The following is a 12,568-nucleotide window of genomic DNA, read 5'->3' on the forward strand; positions in this document are numbered from 1 at the left end:
TATTTAAAGCTTTGTCTAGAGCGATGTGTTTGTGGTGGTTCACAGAGAACTCTGACCTCTATACCACAAGCCCATGATGCTGTGGAGAGCTTTATTGATTATAACATGACTTTTTATTCTTTCTTCCAGCAATATAAGTTGAGATGTGGTTAAAAAAAAATGAATTAGTTTGGAACTGATATAAAGGGAGAGATGCGGTCGCAGTGGTAAATGATCATGAAATGATGTAGGAAATGATCATGTTACATAAAAAGTGCTATTCAAAGACATTGAATTGAATATTGTGGATGAAGTGGATATTGAGCACCAGGTAAAAAAATAACATTCGCACATTTGTCACAAAATGTATGGCTGTGTCTCATTTCGAAGGTTGTGCCCTCCTGAGGTCATATTTTTTGGCTACATGTCATCAAGGATGTCTCATTTCAGAAAAGTAACTATCATAAAATTGACTCTTATTCCTTCTAAAATCTAAATTACAGTAATGTCTTTCCTACTTTGGAATGTAATGGTTTCTGAAATGAGACTTTTCTGAAATGATGCAGCCTTAATGACTTATGCAGAGGGTGCAACCATCAAAAATAGACATAACAAATACCATCTCACAGTTCTATGTATAACGCTGTGTGTGTGTGTGTGTGTGTGTGTGTGTGTGTGTGTGTGTGTGTGTGTGTGTGTGTGTGTGTGTGTGTGTATGTATGTATATATATATATATATATATATATATATATATATATATATATATATATATATATATATATATATATAATATAATATAATATACACACACAGTATATATACTTTTTTTTTTCTTTTTTTTTCTTTTTTATCCAGGCAGTGTATAATTATATAATATATAATAATATACATTTTTTTTCAATCGTAGTCTTTATACCGGATGAATATTGTTGGTGTTACAGGGCTTGAATTGAAAATCTCAGTACTAAATTGAGTTATTTTTCACTGCTTATTGTGCTTAAACAGTCAAATACACACAAAATGATGCCAGTCTTGGTGGGTATTCACATAAACACAGTCAGTTATGTTTTAAGTGAATGAGGAAAAAAATGCATGTTTAACAGTATAATGGATCCATGTGTCAGGTCTTAAAGGGATAGTTCACCCAAAAATGAAAATTTGATGTTTATCTGCTTACCCCCAGAGCATCCCAGATGTAGGTGACGTTGTTTCTTCAGTAGAACACAAATGCTGATTTTTAACTCCAACCGCTGCCGTCTGTAAGTCTTATAATAAGAGTGGACGGGAACTCGAACGATAAGAGTCTAAAACACTTCCATAGATAAGTCCAAATTAAACCCTGCGGCTCGTGACGACACATTGATGTCCTAAGACACGAAACGATCGGTTTGTGCGAGAAATTTTATTATTAGAGGTAAAAAATGATATAAATACTGTTCGGTTTCTCACACAAACCGATCGTTTCGTGTCTTAAGACATCAGTGTGTCGTCACGAGCCGCAGGGTTTAATTTGGACTTGTCTATGGAAGTGTTTTAGACTCTTATCGTTCGAGTTCCCATCCACTCTTATTATAAGACTGACAGACGGCAACGGCAACGGTTGGAGTTAAAAATCAGCATTTGTGTTCAACTGAAGAAACAAAGTCACCTACATCTTGGATGCGCTGGGGGTAAGCAGATAAACATCAAATTTTCATTTTTGGGTGAACTATCCCTTTAAAGTGACAGCAGCCTAATATACATGCTGCCAAATTATGAGATAATATTAAAATTATCTATATGGCTTATCTATATTTCCCCCATGGTATTGATGTCAAAATTGTGGCCAGTGAAAATGCTGAGTGGCTAGTAACTTTTGAAAGCCACTAGCCACAGTGGCTGGTGAGCAAAAAAAGTTAATGTCAAGCCCTGCATACAGTATACCAACTGTAAAGCAATTATACTATATAGAAAATATCAGCTGCTTGATTATTTATCATCACGAAATGTAAACTAACAAGCTCTTAGCTGCTGAATGTATAAAGCATTTAGAAAAAAGAAAAAAAAAATTACTTAATTTTTAAGCAACTTTCTGTCCATCCACCCCTTTGGAAGTCTGTGAACCCTCTGTGTCACTGTTTGCATTATTTATTTTTTCTGAATGTGTTTAGGGGGTATGTGACTTCATTTGTATGCTTAATAATATGTTAATCAGAAGATGTTTCTGCCTGAAAGTCGTCCTCTTGCTCTCTCTGTTCTCTCTTGTGTGCGAGCACGTTTATACTGATACCCATGGACATGCTGTGTGAGGCCGTTCTTGTGTTTTCATGCTGTTGTTATTCACTTTGCAAGTATAGAACGTATTACCTGATAACACTGATAAACACCCACATGTGTTGAATTCGGAGTGTGTGAATTCATGACAAGTATACTTATATGGTAAATGAAATGAAGAAAAGGCTGAAGAATCCTCCAAGAATTAACAAGGTCTCTCTCTTTATTTTTTCTCTGCACACATTTATCATTTATTACTAAATACATTTCTTTTTATCTATTCATCCTTCTCTCTCTGTCTATATTACACATGTTTGTCCATGCAGGTTTAGGGTCCTGAGTTGCACGTGGCGGCACATCCCCACTCCTGAAAACCGCCCTCCTGGGTGTGCATCCCTTATTGCCTGATTTTTATTCACCCCTCACTTTTTCTTTCAGCCAATCAAAGGCAAGCTCTCTGTCCACTGGACCAGGCACAAAGAGCAGCTCCCCATGTGCCTGAGCCAAACTCACTCGCATCTGCATGTGCGCGACAGCGTGCTTGTGTCCGTATGAATGTGTCCAGGTGCCATGTGTTCTGAATGATATGCTCCTGCTGTGACTGTGAAAGTGTTTAGTCTTGACCCAGGCCTGCAGCCGAGCTCTGAATTGTATAATACATACACACATTTAGTACAAGGGATGTGCAGAATTGCGTAATTTAACGATCTGACTTAGGGAAACCCCATGTAATTACGATAGATTTGTGTTATCATATGTTTCTTGGAGGTTGTTCACATGAGACACATTATTGTGTTAAAAAAACAGATGGACAGCAAGCATTAGAATGGATGAGAACACAAGGTCTGATTTATTTTTGACTGCCTTTTTAAAACGCAGTGATCACAGGAGAAATGCTGGGAAACAAAGCATTGTGAGACAAGACCAATATGTAAAAATAAAAAATAATTGATGGTTACTGACAGATGTTCAACAAATAAATAGGCTAAATATCTTTTATATATATATATATATATATATATATATATAAAACTAGTACCTAGTACATTGCTCGCAGTAGGCTGTTTCCTGGCCGTCTGACAGTAATTGTCTTGAATTGTATTGTTGAAGGCAGAGAATCTGTTACGAAACCAGTGTTTTGATGGCTGTAGCAGCGATGCCATCCACTTTAAAGCACAACCTCCAAAAATATCAAAAGGAAAACATACATTTGAAAAAAAGACTAGATAGACTAGTCGACCTCAGATGGACTTTAAATTGGTTAAAAAGTTAGCGAGGAGTCAGAGCAAGAGGTATTGATCATGGAGCTATTGTGCTCAAAAGCCAATACATATAATAATAAATAAAAGATAGTGTAAGTACAATTGAATTAGCTGATCTGTTGAATGCAAATCAATATCCTGAATTTCAAAGATCTTTAAGATCTTCTTTATGCTCCACATTTAAAGCTTGACCCAAAGCCTTTGTTGGTCTGAAATATTTTATGCCAAGCATCCTTGTGTGTATTACTTCAGTTTACTACTTACTTACTTACTTACTAAATTACTACTTACTACTTAATTACTTAGTTAAAACTGCAGCTGAAAACACAAAGCAAAGTGAAACTAGGGTTATTGTTTAGTTCCTGCTTATGTTCTCTGTTTATTTCCTTCTGATGTTTCTCTTTCCCTGCAGGTCAACCGACCCCACCCGAGTGATCATCCTCTCTTGTTTCTCTTCCTGGTGGGCGGGGTCACGCCATCGGAGCTCCGCCTCATTCGTGAAGTTGTCTCTAGCCATAAGTCAGGCACTCAGGTGGGGGTCACACCCTTTTTTATTATTCTTTATCTATTACAATACCGTTCAAAAATTGGGGGTCAGTAAGGTATTTGTTTGTTTGCTTTTAAGAAATTAATACTTTTATTAAGCCTTAATGGCTTATGCAATCCTTCGAAAAGAGATAGCAAATACTATCTCAAAGCTAGTATTTGCTATCTCTTTTATCTCTCGCTATGGATGTACTTCTATATATCAAGCTATCTCTTACGTATTAAGCTTGATATATAAAAGAATATCCATAGCTTGATATATAGAAGTATATCCACATACATGAATTAATCGATCAAAATTTACATTCAAGAGCTGTGTCAGGATTCAGTCAGGATGCACTATAATGTCAGAAACTGTGAATATATGCTGCATGGAGATAGAACAGGTATAGTTTAGTTCAATTACGGTTAACTTATATTGTTGAGCTTAATAAAACACAGTGCAAGTGTGCGTTAGAATATTATCCATAAACTCTCTCTCTCTCCCTTGCATTATCATCAACATACACAGCGAAGTACAGAAACACTCGTTACAACTAACAGTAAACAAATATATAAAGACCTTATGTCTTTTCAGGTGGTGCTTAATAAACTGGTAAACTTTATATCCGTAAATCAACTCTGATGAACTGTAATAAAGTGCTCTCACCTTCATTACTGCCGTATCCAGTATCACTCTGGAGGCTGTAAGCTGGATCACGAAGAGTTCACTGATCTATCCTTAAGTAACACATTTTTAGCACAACCTCTGTTTTGTATTGTCCCTTTGTATTGATATTCGTTCAGAAAGCAGTCCGGTTTGAAATGATTCGTGCAGACATAAATGAGTTTCGGTAGAGTTGAGGGAGCATTTTCTTCGAAAACAAAATTAATCCACCTCGTCTTCAGTGGCTCAGATTTCGGGAGTAAATGGAGAGAGCTATGTGGATTAATCCATCCAGCTACAGAACACCTAAAACACCTGGGAGACATTCTCGTCAGTGCAGCAATGGCGGACTGTAAACTCGCTGTGAACGAGGCGGTTCTGTGTTAAAACGGCAGTGTCTGTCAACATTCGTGGGCGGGGCCTGTGGCTAATGTGACATCACACTGCCAGGAAACTGCAAACGGCTTATTATGAGACACTGCTTATGATTTATGGGGATTAAAAAAAAGGAGTGGTTGGATTTTTATCATTAAAAGGGTGGTTGTGTACAAACATTTATGTCCAAACATCATACAAAATGGAATTTTGCATAATAGGTCTCCTTTAAATTGTAATAATATTTTACAATATTACTGTTTGGTATAACACTTTATTTTACAGTGTCCTAACCCTATCCCTAAAATAAGTACATGTATATAATACATAATATTACACAGTACTTAGATGTATAATTACACTGTAACAGGGACACCTTAAAATGAAGTGTAACCTACTGTTTTACTGTATTTTGTATCAAACCTTTAAAAAAATCTTTCAGACCCCCAACATTTAACAGTATTGTATATGAAATATGAACCTGGTTAACATGCGTTCAGTGTTTTTTCTGTTGTTGAAATGATACCTATGAATCAAAAGTTGACCATATGAAATGAAAAAGCACTAATCATAATCTATACCATTATGTTTGTGTTTTTAATGTATTCTTTGTCTGTTCTTCATCACTCTTGTATTCATTAGGTGCATTTAAAGGAACCCACATCTCTCTTTCTCCTCCTGTTTTTCTCTCTCTCTCTCTCTGCTTCCCTTTTTCTGTATCATTTGTTCAGACTTGATGTTGAGTGTGTGTATCTGCACTCATGTGCGTGAATGAATAGAGATGTAACTGGGTTGAGTCAGTATGAAAGGAGTTTTGTTGATCAAAGTTTCATGTCATGAATAAATCAAACATAATGAAAGCGCAGAGTGTACCCTTTTGGAACAGAAAGCCCACACATAGCCTGACCCAGGCCCACAGCTGTGCTAGTGTGTGACAGAGACTCACAGATAGGAATTTAGGGTGTCATGTACTAAATGAAGGTGCACCAAACTTGACTACCTTAACAAGATATCAAGGGGAGTGACAAGGACCGAGCGTTCTGTAAAGCCCTTTTGAAGTGATATTCTAAATGAAGGTCTCAGATGAGGCAAATCATCTTCATCTTTCACCAACGAATACAAAGCATGTACTTGCCTCATGCGTCAGCAGGTGCAGTTATATGGTGCTCTATTCATCTTCAAGACCTAGTTAATAACATGCAAGCTAATAATCTTGCAGAGCCAGACTTTTGACTGTTGCGTCTAGTCTGGTCCACTTTGACCAAAAACTTGCACACATAGACAGGAAGAGACCAGACAGATATGTAAAACAACCAACAATGGTTTGCTCTTTAGCATTTATACCAATTGCCTTCATACACGTTTTTTGTCTTGTCTTGTTTTATTTTTTGTTTTGTTTTGTTTTGTTTTGTTTTGTTTTGTTTTGTTTTGTTTTGTTTTGTTTTGTTTTGTTTTGTGTTTTGTTTTGTTTTGTTTTGTTTTGTTCAAAGAGGTCAAAAGAGGTTTAGCACTTTGACACACGTGTGTGTGCGTGCGTGCGTGCGTGCGTGTGTGAGAGAGAGAGAGAGAGAGAGAGAGCTGTCTAATCAATTTCTTTTGTATTTTCTCAGGTATTCGTAATGTCTACTAGGCTGCTGAGACCTTCCGATGTCCCTCACTTACTCTTCAACACTGACAGGCTCAAACCTGATATTGGGGTGTGAAGGAACTGAACAGACACACACACTTCTGGCTGCTGAATAGATTCTATCCAAGATAGTTTGCCGTTTGTGTGTAAGATGAGTTTCAGATGTATCTGATCAAAAAAAAATCACACATTTAAAAAGGTTTAATGAATATACAGAACAGACTCATGTTCCTTGTAATTCAAAAACATCCCATTCCAATATTTTCACATTTTGTTGTATATGACCAATGACCCTGTCTTACCTCCAAAGGTTTTATTTCCCTTAAATAAAGCCTTAATGGTTGGCACGTTCATGCGTATGCACGTTTGTTTTTTTCGCAGTCTGTACAGCGTGTACAACTTTAGTCACATTTCAGTAAATTTTGTCATGCCGTTGCTAGATACAACACATTCTGCAGTTCAGTTCTTACAATCAGCCATGTGTTGATTCTCGCAGGATCTTCCCTCTTCATCCTTCACTTACTTCAGTGTTGTTGGAGAAGTGACAGATGGGGAGAGGGCAGAGGTCAAAAAAGGGTGGGGATATCCTTCACTTTCTCACTCTTAATACTTTACTTAGCTATCTATAAAGGGGCATACTATAGACCTCTAATGATTTTTAATATTATAAACTAAGTAAAATTATTATATAGCAAACATTTAAAAATGGTTTATGAGGACATGTATGTGTATAATGACATGCGTATAACAACATGAACTTCCTGGTTTGTTTTTGTTTGTTTTTTTTTAAAAATGGCAAATGTTTTCTGTGATTTAGGGGTAGGGTTAGTGTAGGGGGATAGAATATACAGTTTGTACTGTATAAAAATCATTACGCCAATTGAGAGTCCCCGTAAACCACATGTACGTGTGTGTGTGTGTTTATAAAGAGATATTTTCCCAAAGGTTAGCTAAGTAGAGGCAAACGCTGTAACCTCCATGCTTCTACATCTCTCACTCTTAGAAGATTTGAGTTTGTTTCGCATTTGCCAAAAACGATTACCCCAGCAGATGTCTAACAAACACCTGAAATCAATTATGTTCCTCCAAATTCCATTTTTTACACCTTTATCCTTCTCTTCACACATACATACATGCACAGCTTGATTTATTAAATGTTTATTTAGGGTCTTGGTAGTTTGTTTACTTTTACCATGTGGAAAACTTCAGCATTAAAAATATGTAGTATAGCATAAGCTAAGAATCAGAGGTTCAATGGTTTGGGATCAGTAAGACTTTTTTTACATTAAAATAGGCTCTTATACTTACCAAGACCGTATTTATTTGAAAACTGTTGTGCTGCGTAATAGTTTCAGGATTCTTTGATGAATAGAAAGTTGAATAGAGCAGCATTTATTTGAAATAGAAATCTTTTGTAACATTATAAAGGGTTTTACTGTCATTTTTGATCAATTTAGTGTGTCCTTGCTGAATAAAACTATCACTTTGTTATATAATTAATTAATTTAGTATAGAATTTCATTGTGTGTCCAATCGCAGGTAAGTTTAAACAGGATGAATGAGTGTACAGTTGTATGATTTAGTTGGATTGACAGTGTGCTTAAAAATTCAGAAACAAGTATTTTTTTAAAAAAACAGCTCTTTATTTCGAATCACAATCAAAAAAACATAAATAAATAAATCTGAGTTTCAGCCCTTTGGCTTTTCTTAAAGTGCATTTACACAGAAAAATCTTCTACTCCACTATAAAAAAGTGGCACAAAGCACAGTTTTACACAAAACCAGGAGAAACATTCTGGCCTTGTACACAAAAGTAGGGCTGTAAAAGATACACACACACTCTCTCTCTTTTTATATGCTTAGCTTGAATGCCTTGTCCTTTAACAATGCCTGCATTCAGCCCATAAAAGCCTTGACCAGAAGAAGGAACAAAAAACTCCCTCTCTCCCATGCCTTTCAGAAAAGCAATTCTCAAAATAGCCTGTTTTGCAGCCTTCACCATCTCTGTTACCAAGAGAATTACGTCTTAAAAGTTTCACAAGTAAGGCAGAGTGTTAATAGTGTTTGTATGTGTCTCCATCAGTTCCATTCAGTCATTTGGTCTTTGCACTGTCCCTCTTTAAGGCGCTACAACCACGTCTCCCAGAATCCTGCTGTGTCCACATGGATATAAGTGACAGCAACACAAGTGTCCACCAGCACTGGGAAGGTCATGTGAAAATGTAAGCGTTCACCAGACTCTGCTTGTTTTTTTGTTTTGTTTTGTTTTGACAGCGACCATGACGCAATCAGAGGTCAAGTTTCAGGGGCCACTGTTTGGAACCGGTCTGCTGATCATCAACGGATCTCGGGAACATCCAAGAAGCGAGATCTATACATTCAGCATCGCTGCTCTTGAGATCTTTTCCTCTCCTTAGAGCTACCTCTCTCTTAACCGTGCACTTTTTCCTGCTGGTATTCAAACCCTCTTCACACTGAAGTGACTGTCCGGACCTTGGCCGACAGCACCTGTTTGAAGCGCCTCTTCAGGTCTTGCATGTTGGGAGATTTGGGCCTGGGAATGAGGGGAGATCTTTTCTTCTCTGTTCCAGATGAAGCTGCATTGATGGGGGTCTGAGGCTGCTGTTTGGCCAGATCCACGCATAGTCTGTGGAAGGCACCATGGACCTGGCTGTAGTCCTCGCTGGCGGACACCTCGTAGAAGGAGCAACCCAGCGCTGAAGCCAGCAGGGGACCTTCTTGAGCATCCACACGCCTCACGTGGAGAAGATCAGCTTTATTGGCCACTAGGATGATTGGCAAGGACCTGTCCGTATGGGTGCGGCTAACAAGCTGGTGGAGCTGGCTAATGAGATCAAAGCTTCGGCAGTCGGTTACGGAATACACCATAACTACGGCGTCCGCCCATTGAATAGAGCGAGACATCTGGTCAGTGCAGCTCAATCCATTAGCGTTCACCTGAAGAAGAAAAAAAAACATTTGTCAGTTATGTAACATGTCTGGTTATTCTACTTCTTTTCTTCAGTAATAGAATGTAAACTAATGAGCAAAGCTTTGCAGATGATAATATGTACAGCAGTGCTAATTGAGAACTTTATGCTGGAAAAGTATAATTTGCTATTGGCTACGATTGTCATTGCACAAAACTGTGAGATTTATCTGGCTAAACTTACAGAGTCTTTCACCCTAGTCCAAAAAGAAAAGGCATTTTGTGGTTTTGGATGACTGCCTGGTTTAGGAAAAGAGCCTTGCATGCCAAACTTGGCACTAAAATGTCTGACTAAAGACATCTTGAAAGACGTGCCCTGTAATTGAATTAAAATCCATTCTCTAATTTTGAAAGCAGAGGGATAATTTAGATGGGCTGGTCTACTGTAACTGTTCTGAAGTGCTTATTCATATCCCTAAACCAGCTGAGCCCTGCTGAAGCAGCAAAACCTCCCAACCGCTGCTACAAATATCCCACAGCGCTGCCGCGAATCAAAACTCCATCAAATTCGTTCAAAACTCTGGACTAGCAGAATACAACAGCTTAATTTTATGACGGTTATATCTTTTCTAATGCAAAATCTTATTTTCAGCTGTTGTAAAAACGTTGTAACACATGAAATTACAATAAACGGGGGGTGGGGAGGAGGACATAATACCACTAAATACATTTTAACGCGTTAGAGCTCGTAATACAGCACGCAGCGATGTCAATACAGCAACACCACGCGAACCGCTGAATCATTTTAACCGGTTCTTTGGAACAAAACTGTTCGAAAGGACCGATTCAGTTTTGTCACTTTCGTCAAGCTGCAGTACATGAACGCGCTGCCCCCATATGCGAGTGCAACAGCAGGCATCCCGCTGGCCAGTTAACCCCAAGCGTTAAACACAAACCCGGAAAAACACAAAGGAAGCGCTAAAAGACAAAAGGCGAAGGTATGCGCTCATTCTACACTTCTCACCCGTGAAAAAGCAGCGTGGGAAAGATGCTCTGAGAGCACATAACGGTAAAAAAGTGACATTCAATCGCATTAAGTGCGACTTTGTTCCTGTATCGCGCATACTTACTTGAACTCCAGGTGTGTCTTGAACTTGAATGGCCAGTTGTTCTCCGTCTATCTGCAGTTCTCTGGAGTACAGGTTGCCTGTAATGCAAAAAAAAATGCAGAATTAATACATTTGACAACATCACTAATGAGATTAAACTGTGTTTACTGAATCAGTTGTCTTAGAAAGATGGAGAACTTACCGACGTTTCTCTCGTAGTCACCAATAAACCGCTTAGTGAGGAAACGAACCACCAGAGCTGCACGGGAAGAGGCAAGAAATGGACATTAATATGAATCATATAAGACACGAATCTACAATATATTAGTTTAAGTAATATTAGATTATTATAGGCAATATCATAAATATTCGGTTCCACAAACGTACCGGTTTTGCCGACCCCACTTCCGCCGATCACTGCGATCTTAATGACCCGGTTGGACGGGCATTCGGCGCTCGGGTACTCCGCAATGGTGGACATGTTCTGGATGAGACGCATTTTAGCAAAGGAAAGACAGCCTACGATGGAAAAATATGACGAAAAATCCACAGACGCCGTAAAAGTAATGTCAGAATCGAAGTTAGCTGATGGCGAAACAAGCAAATGTGGACTTTCAATGATTAAATGGGTAAATATATCCAAACTCCTTCTAGCTGACCACACCAAGACTGCAACTTGGTTTACTGAGCCGAGACTGGAGCTTGGGGTTATTTATACAGCCACAGATGCGCTCGGCTCTGATTGGCTACTTCAGACGACGGTCACATTCCCTCGCCCCACCCACTACTTCACGTGTATGCGCGAGCTGTACCCGGTTCACCCGAATAAACTGACAGTCGGTTCGGCGGAACCTGCCCTTAACGGACGCTGAGGAGGAAAATCAGATGTTGTTTTTTAAAACTAGCCACAGAGCCTGTCGAATTTATTAAACCCGGAGGTTTTGAATGCGGTTTGATCCTGTGATTGCTGATATCGGTCAGTTGTAAATGAGTGACTTCAAACGCGTGTAATGAGAATGTTATCTAGTCTCAATGATCTCTAAGCGCTTAATGTGTCACTTGCAAAGTGTGTGTTGTTTTTCTTTAGCCTAGCCGATGAGAATAAGCCATTGATCAGCATCGCCATAGAATCGCCTCAGGACCTGTAAATAAATAAATTACTCTCTCTCTCTCTCTCTCTCTCTCTCTCTCTCTCTCTCTCTGAGTAAAAAATATACAAATAGGCTGCTAAATGCATATAAATTCACACTCAAATTTATTGCATGATTGTGTATTGTCATAGCATGACACATAGTAAAATCAGTGTCATTAAAAACATTAACATAGCCTAAATTAATAAAGTAAGCTTAAATAAATCATTTCTGCATTGAAAATGCTGATCAAGCTTTGGCTGTTTTCTAAATGGGTGTGTAAAAACAGATGCATGAATGTCCTCTTTCAGTAACAGACAGAGCTCATACCTCATAGTATTTTTCTGCATGCCCTCATGGAAATAATCAGTTGTCGTGCATATTTTATTTCCCATGTCACATAAGAATGTATATGCATGGTAGTGTTTATTGTATTATTGCATTGTATTGCTTTCAGTTCTCACCATCTGTATTTTCCTAAATCTGTGTATTCTGCAAAACAGCATATTTGATGAACCAGAGCTTATTGTGCTTAGCTCACTGTTAGATTGACCATTAAACATCACAAGTCAAAATGTTTGACATATTCAACCATGTGTTTACATGACATGCAGTTATGAGACTCGGTGTACAGCCAAAGGATCTGTGATTGCTTTAGAGAGGGGAATGTTTTTTGTCTTCATCCAGAAGCTCAAGAGCAAGAGACCATTT

The 12,568-nt window shown here is 38.3% G+C and overlaps 2 protein-coding genes across 2 annotated transcripts in view; one reads left to right on the forward strand and one right to left on the reverse strand.

Annotated features, from left to right (window-relative positions):
• The window catches only part of scfd2 (sec1 family domain containing 2), a 167,925-nt gene extending 160,885 nt beyond the window's left edge, over window positions 1-7,040 (forward strand). Inside the window, exons 8-9 of the mRNA XM_048206684.1 lie at window positions 3,908-4,027; window positions 6,673-7,040. Coding sequence (XP_048062641.1) covers window positions 3,908-4,027; window positions 6,673-6,765 — 213 coding nt within the window. The 3' untranslated portion in view covers window positions 6,766-7,040. The remainder of the gene's footprint in view (window positions 1-3,907; window positions 4,028-6,672) is intronic.
• Window positions 7,041-8,310: 1,270 nt separating this feature from the next.
• rasl11b (RAS-like, family 11, member B) lies at window positions 8,311-11,547 on the reverse strand. The gene is made up of 4 exons (XM_048206685.1): window positions 11,115-11,547; window positions 10,930-10,986; window positions 10,749-10,825; window positions 8,311-9,647 (listed from the first exon to the last, which is right to left on the reverse strand). Exons 1-4 carry the CDS (start codon window positions 11,224-11,226, stop codon window positions 9,159-9,161), a joined length of 735 nt encoding a protein of 244 aa, XP_048062642.1. The 5' UTR covers window positions 11,227-11,547; the 3' UTR covers window positions 8,311-9,158.
• Between the last annotated feature and the right edge of the window lie 1,021 nt (window positions 11,548-12,568).

This window comes from Megalobrama amblycephala, linkage group LG11 (assembly GCF_018812025.1).
Source record: "Megalobrama amblycephala isolate DHTTF-2021 linkage group LG11, ASM1881202v1, whole genome shotgun sequence".
NCBI lineage: Eukaryota > Metazoa > Chordata > Actinopteri > Cypriniformes > Xenocyprididae > Megalobrama > Megalobrama amblycephala.

Coding starts and splice junctions, on each gene's coding strand:
- rasl11b (XM_048206685.1), bottom strand. CDS start 11,226: ATGCGTCTCATCCAGAACATGTCCACCATTGCGGAGTACCCGAGCGCC. Junction 10,826..10,929: donor TGACTACGAGAGAAACGTCG/GTAAGTTCTCCA, acceptor TTTGCATTACAG/GCAACCTGTACTCCAGAGAA. Junction 9,648..10,748: donor AAGACACACCTGGAGTTCAA/GTAAGTATGCGC, acceptor TTTCTTCTTCAG/GTGAACGCTAATGGATTGAG.